At 38.2% G+C, this 7,404-nt stretch overlaps 1 protein-coding gene and 1 long non-coding RNA gene across 2 annotated transcripts; one reads left to right on the top strand and one right to left on the bottom strand.

Moving 5' to 3' along the window:
- Positions 1–581: 581 nt before the first annotated feature.
- Positions 582–6,132, bottom strand: LOC120104166 (uncharacterized). The gene is made up of 2 exons (XR_016398749.1): positions 993–6,132; positions 582–920 (listed from the first exon to the last, which is right to left on the bottom strand). It is a non-coding gene; the product is annotated as an uncharacterized LOC120104166 (long non-coding RNA).
- On the top strand, positions 1,803–4,113 carry LOC113461070 (transcription factor MYB1-like). The gene is made up of 3 exons (XM_039114752.3): positions 1,803–1,935; positions 2,259–2,388; positions 3,525–4,113. Exons 1-3 carry the CDS (start codon positions 1,803–1,805, stop codon positions 4,111–4,113), a joined length of 852 nt encoding a protein of 283 aa, XP_038970680.2.
- Positions 6,133–7,404: the final 1,272 nt, after the last annotated feature.

The following is a 7,404-nucleotide window of genomic DNA, read 5'->3' as shown; positions in this document are numbered from 1 at the left end:
AACACTCCAGGCTTTGTTGGAAAGCAACCATAAAACCCTTTTTGGAAGCTGATCTTACATATTAAGCATAGTACTCAACAACACAAGCTTGGCATGGATAATATACAAGGAATACATCCATGTATATGTGGAAGCATGCAGAATGTATGTTTAATAGTTCGATGCCTGTAATCGTACTTTAAATTTTCAGACGAAAATACTTTGATTCCTAAGAGAATTACCAGACATGCACTTCTCGGAGGTAAGCTTGACATGCACTCGCTTGCCGTGCTTGAATGGTGTTTTAATGCCCAACACGCAATAAAAGGATGGATTCCCCGAGCATTAAAGTTGCCCTGAAAAATTGCTGGCCAGAAGGTGGTATCTATCCATTTGAGCTTTCAGCGTCCACGTCGTCCTCGCAAGCACGCGCAGCATCCTCAGGAGATGCCACAATTCTGGTGATCTGGTTTGCTTTATTAATCTCATTTATTTCACCCACCCACCATCTCTAACGCAACTAAACAGCAGACTTTATTGAATGACTGACTGCATTCTACCCTTTCTCTTCTGCTCATGTTGTCTGAGCCCATGAAGAATTAGAAGGGAATCAGTCCAGATTGAAATCTTAAAAAGAAAATACTATAAAGTACAAACCAAACTTTTCATGGTGATACTTTGATATCAAGCAATAACTACAAGAGCTGCATGGCTTGCATCATCCTACTTCGACTTGGCATTCGCTGCCCCCAAACTGAAACACTTTAGCACCTGCAGCCTGCTTTGCGCAGCATTTATGCCCGTCAAAAAGGCTAAAAAGAATCGAATTGTAACACGTTCGATGCATCTCGGCTTAGCATGGAGAACATCAAACCATTTGCAAGGCCTCGTTGGGAGTGATGTGTGACGCAGTGTGAGGGCAGCATTGGGAGCAACAAAACCTGGGAAGAGTACTTGATCAAAAAATTAGAATGTGTAAGTCATCTTTTTATCAGATAAATGAGAAAACGCACTTCTTATCGAGCCTTCTGCATTTCAATTTACTTCTCTCTTAAATGGTGTAGAATTTATGTACTCCACAAGGTGAAAATTTGTCAGAACTTCCAGATGAAAGATATTTTACTCCGCACACCTATTCACCGCATTACGACTTCCATCACCATGATCACAAGTTCACAACCCGCCATCGCCATCAAATTTTCCTTCTTAGAGCCCTTGTCTCATTTAACCATTTGGGTCTTACTTTAAACAGCAAAAGGTCTCTCTGGCAAAGAATAAGAGGCTAGAAGCAAGCTATTAGCACATGAAAGAGCTATCCTAGCTTGGCAGCTCCCACTACATCAACTTCCCAAACTACATGCTATTAACAGATAAAAATTAGAAGCTGGCCATCTCACTCTTAAATTATTTGATGTTTTAGGGTTTCTTCCTAGGGTAGTTAAGTTCCCATATATGACAATTTATCCAGAAAGGTGCGGTCACCAAATCATGCTGAGCGAGAGAGAATCCTAAGTAAGGCAGACAAGCTCCAGATGCTTACAGAATGATGAAATGATCGTTCATGTAGGCAGGGATACGCCATGATGCTCTTTTAACTTACACTGCAATGGGGAACTTGACCTTTTGATTCTTTGGCCATACCAAGTCTTGAAAAAGTGCCATGAGGCCTCGTCGGACCCAAGACTAGGTGTGAACTTCAGAAGATGTCAAGCAGTTGGCATTAAATGCTGGAGTAGCATATGATTCTGAAGCTTGTTTATTTGAGCTGCATGCCGCATGCGCAGTGCATTCTCAAGGGTCGAAGGAAAAATACAGGGAAGAAGATGGCGACGAAGGGATGCTGCCGTGAAGAAGGGCTCAATAGGGGAGCTTGGACGAGCCACGAAGACAAGCTACTATCAGACTATATCATGGTCCATGGCCCAGGGAGATGGCGAAGTTTACCTGCTAATGCAGGTAAGAGAGTAGTTTATGCATGTCTGGGTACAACTGCATTTTGCCTAAATCATGCTCAATATTGCTTCCATACATTAGTTGCTGTAAACATTAATCAGAATAAGTGAAGAACAAACAGTAGTAGTAAACTAGAAAAGCATGCAAATAGTCAGCATCCTGGTATCTAAAGGACGAATTGGTCTATAACAAAATCATGAGAATTTCATGACCTTTTTTTTCAAGCTGAAGATATTTCTCAATAAGAATAGATGACTTCATGTGTTCAGAATTTAAAGAATTCTAAAATAGGTTTTGCTGACACGATCATAGCTTTGGTCTTTCAGGATTGAATAGGTGTGGTAAGAGTTGCAGGTTGCGATGGTTGAATTATCTGAGACCAGATATCAAGAGGGGGAATATCACCAAGGAAGAAGAGGAATTGATCATCAGGCTCCATAAGCTACTTGGCAATAGGTAAGTATCAAGTTCTTGATATTTCTTCTTTCTTCTTTTAAGCTTTCATGTCTTTCTTCGAGATCTAATAGTCCATGATGGAAATCATCTTGATAGATGATTGACAACAAAAATCACCTATTTTGGTATTCCTATGATCCAAAATAAATATGAACCCAGTGCCCTTGATCTACAGGAACCTGGTGACCTGGTTCTTGTTATGATGGACTAGTTGCTTTCCAAGAACACATACCAATTTATCAATGTTGGAACATGGTGATGTGGACGAAACCATTCAGATATTCAGGTAGTGGGACTCACAAGGTTCAACTGGGGAGGACCGCAGGTCAACTGAAAACCTAGTTTCCATCTCCCTAATCCATCCCCAGTTCGTTTTTAACAAAACTCTCCCACACTAAATGCTTCCTCTCCAGCACCCCAGCAGCATCTCAACACCCCTTCTTCATGGCTTTTTCAACTCGATCCCCTTCCCATCCACCTCGTCCTCACCCTCTATTCCACGCACCCATCTCCACCCTCTTCTGTTACCTCCATCCCCATGAAAAGATAAAGATGAAGACAAAATGCATCGTCATAAATCCGGCAGTGACCATGGACTCCAGAAACCTAGCAATGGCAATGGGCCAGACCTCCATGGATTTTGGAAACAGATTATTCCCTCTTCCCCCTTCCCCTTCCGAGATTGTTTCTGGATTTTAATACATGAAGATGGTTTATTGTTTGGATTAAATTGTTTTGCAGCTACTAAATACTTCTTTCACTCCATTCCTGATTAGCATGAGCTAGACTAGGAAAAAACAAAGTGATCATGATGGTTCAGAGGATGTGATGAAATCATATCAACACAGCATAAACAGATTAGAGTGTGTTGCATACTAATTAGCTAGCTCCAGCAGCAGCAGTCAGGAATCTGAGCTTACTCCATCATACAGTGATATAATGTTGAACTAGAAAAAATGATCAAGAAAAAAAACGATATTGCGAAAAAAGTTTTACCAAATGCAAGATCCTCTTATGATTTTGACATAAAAATTCAACAGGACTGTTTCATTTCCGAATTTTGATTTGTCTCATCCTATCATGTAGCATAAGTGTAAGTAGTGGTGCCCACTCCACTTAACCTTTGCATTGTGTAGATGGTCTTTGATAGCAGGAAGATTACCGGGGAGAACAGACAATGAAATAAAGAACTACTGGAATACCTATCTCAGGAAAAAAGTCTCAGGAAGCAGCTCTCAGCAACAGTTTTCATCAAGAACTAGGAAAACACCATTCCAAAAATCAAAGTCAGGGAAGAAAGAGAGCAGCTCAGAAGTTCATGTAATCAGGACCAAGGCGGTACGATGCACTAAAACCCTGTTGGCTGCTCAAGTTCCTGAACATGCTAAGAATAATTCTCCAGATGCTTTCAGGCCAAGCGCTACATTTAAACATGGTTATCTTTCAGATTCAATTGGGAAAAATGTAGCTCCTCCTCCCTTGAAGCAATATGAGTGTGGATCTCGCACTATGGAAATCATGCAAAACTCACTTTTCTCTCAAGCTGCCAAGGGTCATTTTTATATAAGTGACAATAGCTTACACGATTCTGGTAGTGTTGCTTCTGCCAACAAAGACATTCACATCGAAGGGATCTACAGTAGTGAAATAGAGGAGGGCGATGGGCTACACCCTTTTTTTGATAACGATATATGGGACTCATTACTTATGCCCCCAGAGATATAGATCTCCTAGTGTGTCATGTTCACGAACATAAAATGAGCTATGAGCAATCATCTGAAGAATGCATTTTGCTCCTTTGATAATCTACTTTCAGCTAGTTGTTGCTGCTAATGAATAGTTAGCAGCAACTTTTAAATAATTCATGAGTAGCAAACAACATTGTTAAACTCTATCTTTCGACTTATATGTTTTTATATCGGTTCCATCTCTCTGGTTTCTTGGTTCTTTTGATCTTCCTCAAGTTCTCTCATGTCCCCCCTTGTCACCTGAATCACTCTTGAAACACCAGTCCATGATTATATTTATAAATGTAACTTGCTGCACTAATTGTTATGGGTCTGAATGCTTAAGAAAAATATATGATAAAATAACAGGAGAGAGAGTTAGTGAAGATTATTAAGAATGTGCACCAAAAAGCAATAACCAATATTACAAGTAGTTGTGGTGAGAGTGGTGAATATCAATTCATCATGGACCAAAAACAAAGAACTGATCCTATAAACAAATTAATCTATACTTGTTATTCATAAATTTTGCCACCTATTTTCAAGAGAAAGTATCACAATTTTTTTTTCATAATGTAACACTAGTTGATAGTATTGACAATAATATGGTGCCAGTTGATATAATGTTGTTTTGGATATTTGAAATATCCTCATCTAGCAACTGTGATTAAATGCAAATCATATACAATCTGATTGCATTCTCATTTTCAGTGAATTACAGAGTAATTTTCTATGGAGAGCTACTAAAATTTCACTTTAGACTGAATATGAGAAAAGATTTGATTTTAAATAAGCAAATAAAAATCATAAATTAGTTACAAGCAACTAAGTCATGTTAACGTTTTAATTTCTAACACTTGAACTAATTACAACTAACCAAGTGGTTCAACTCCAACTAAGCAAATGAAAACCATAAATTAGTTATAAGCAACTATAAAAAATTATTAACTAGACTGTTGACCGCTAAACATTATATTTTTTTTTTGGAGGCTTTCTGTCACATGAACTAGTTCCAACTAGCATAGACTTGAAGATGAATGTAAGATCAATCATTTCAATCTTTTAGTACAAGGATATACTCTTCCATTCATCGCTAGAATGCTAAAAGTGGCCTTCTGAGTTATCGCCTAGATTTTGTGTCCTGGGAAGAGCTAGTCATATAAGTTCAATCAATATACCTTGCATCTGAACAAAAGCAATTTCAGTTACTTGACTCATAGGTTTATCTTTAAATTAATGTGCATGCTACCTGACCTTCTCATTTGTCGAATAGAAGATAGCTTTATCCACATGCTACATGTACATAATTGCAGCCCAAAAAAGTTTGTTATCCAAGAGCATATGTACTTCATTTATGACACTTGTTCTTCATTAAAACCATAATCATGTTTTATTTATGTGTTTACTTAGTCATATTTAGTAATTTCATCAGTTGCATTCGCGTGATCTTGCTGAATGCTATATAGGAGTCACCAGAATCCTCAAATGGCTGCACAAACCACAAGTAGTTGGTAATGCCACAGGAACTTTCTCCTCCAGTTCCAAAAGCCCTCTTCTTATGATTTCAACTGTCCAGAATCACTTTCAATCTTCAGTGGAATGCTATACAGCACCTGCATGTCCCTACTCCATAACCTGCTGTGTGCTTTAGTCATGCAAAAGTCTAAGCCAACACTGTTGATCTTCCGTTAGAAGGCACTACAAGAATATCCAAGCTATAGCAGGGGCATCTCGAGGAAAAAGAAAAAAAAAATGATAAAGGCAGCTCGATAGTGATTCTTTCCCCTTAATATGGAAGCCACTTTCCATGCTCAGAGGCATCCATGATCTATCAGCTAAATAAATAAGAGAATCTCAGTCATGTCCCTTGGTCTGTGTTACTGAGACACTTTTATTTAGCCTAGAATACTTGCAGCTGGCACATAAACATGAATATTGTATGTCAATCAGACACCACTCTGTGAGAAGAAACTCTTGGATATTGGAAGGACAAATGCTTAGGCACACGCCCCCACCCAACACATGAGCATAAGTCTAACTTAGCTCCTCTTGATCTTTCGAAGGACCAGAGGAAACCCCAAATCCTCACTCATGACTAGTTTTAACTTTCAACTAACAACACATGAACCTGACCACCACCAAGAAATGTCCGTCATTCTTCCAGATCCCAATAGACAGAGTTTAATAAAGTTAATCCATCACTTTGATATGCTTGAATGAAGTTGAATCTTCTGAACACAGTAAACACTTTTTTCCTGTTCTCTAGAAAAACCTAGGAAAGAAACTGTGACAGTTTCAGTCATTTTTTTTTGTTAAATTGTATTTTAGTGTCTACATAACCATGGCAGACAAGTGTATAGCATCTGTAAGCAACACTGCCCCACTTACCTGCAGAATAAAACAAAGAAGATAAGAAAAGAAAGGAAAGACAGAAAAAGAAAATGTCTGATCTTGCTGAATTCTATTTGCCCAAGCTATCACTTCGCATGTGGTCATCCTAGTCCCGATGGTCATCAAGTTTCAGACATCTGGAGATTCTTATCGAGCATAAAAGCAAGACTGCTGCTACAACAAAGAATTTGGCCTCAGATAAGAACCAATGATAAAGGGAAAAAAAAAGGGGTTAAGAAGGTCATCTTGCATGAACTTGACACAAATTGTTTATTTCGGGGCTCTTTGTTGATCTATGGATGATGAACTAACTTGGATAGATGGTGAAACAAGTAACAATTCTTATGCATTATTGGTATTACTAGCTTATGTTGCACGATATGAGCTCCACAGAATAGTTGCAATAATGTTGGTAAAATCATGGAAAATAGACTAATAGAACTGGACTGAATGATTTCAGCAATTCACTTCCAAGCAATCTCTACATACTCTCACCGACTTCTAACTGACATCAGTAGTGTTCTTACAGTTTCAATTGTAAGCAGAACAGCACAAAGAGAAAAAAGATTGGTAATGTATACCTAGCAAATGCCACGCATGTGATAAATTTGTATCTTTTAAAAAAAAAAACACAGGCAATTCATCACTTCAAATAAAAAATTGCATATATTACTAAAGGTGTATATGACATAATCCAAGAACTGGATAAATGAAATACTCTTTTCTTTTCTTTTTTTATGGGCTGGAAAAGATATTTAATTCATCATGATCGAAAATATCAATGAAAATAGAGGAAAGAAACATCTCCATCTCTCTTCAGCAAACATAGGCAACAATTCACTCACAATATTTTAGCGCCTCACAGAATCTATGATCGCTACAGAAGTCTGCAAATAGC

This window comes from Phoenix dactylifera, chromosome 16, assembly GCF_051530095.1.
Source record: "Phoenix dactylifera cultivar Ajwa chromosome 16, Ajwa_hap1_PhDact_Kaust_v1.1, whole genome shotgun sequence".
Lineage (NCBI taxonomy): Eukaryota > Viridiplantae > Streptophyta > Magnoliopsida > Arecales > Arecaceae > Phoenix > Phoenix dactylifera.
The sequence above is the reverse complement of the archived record's forward strand: the minus strand, read 5'-3'. Positions and strand labels throughout refer to the sequence as shown.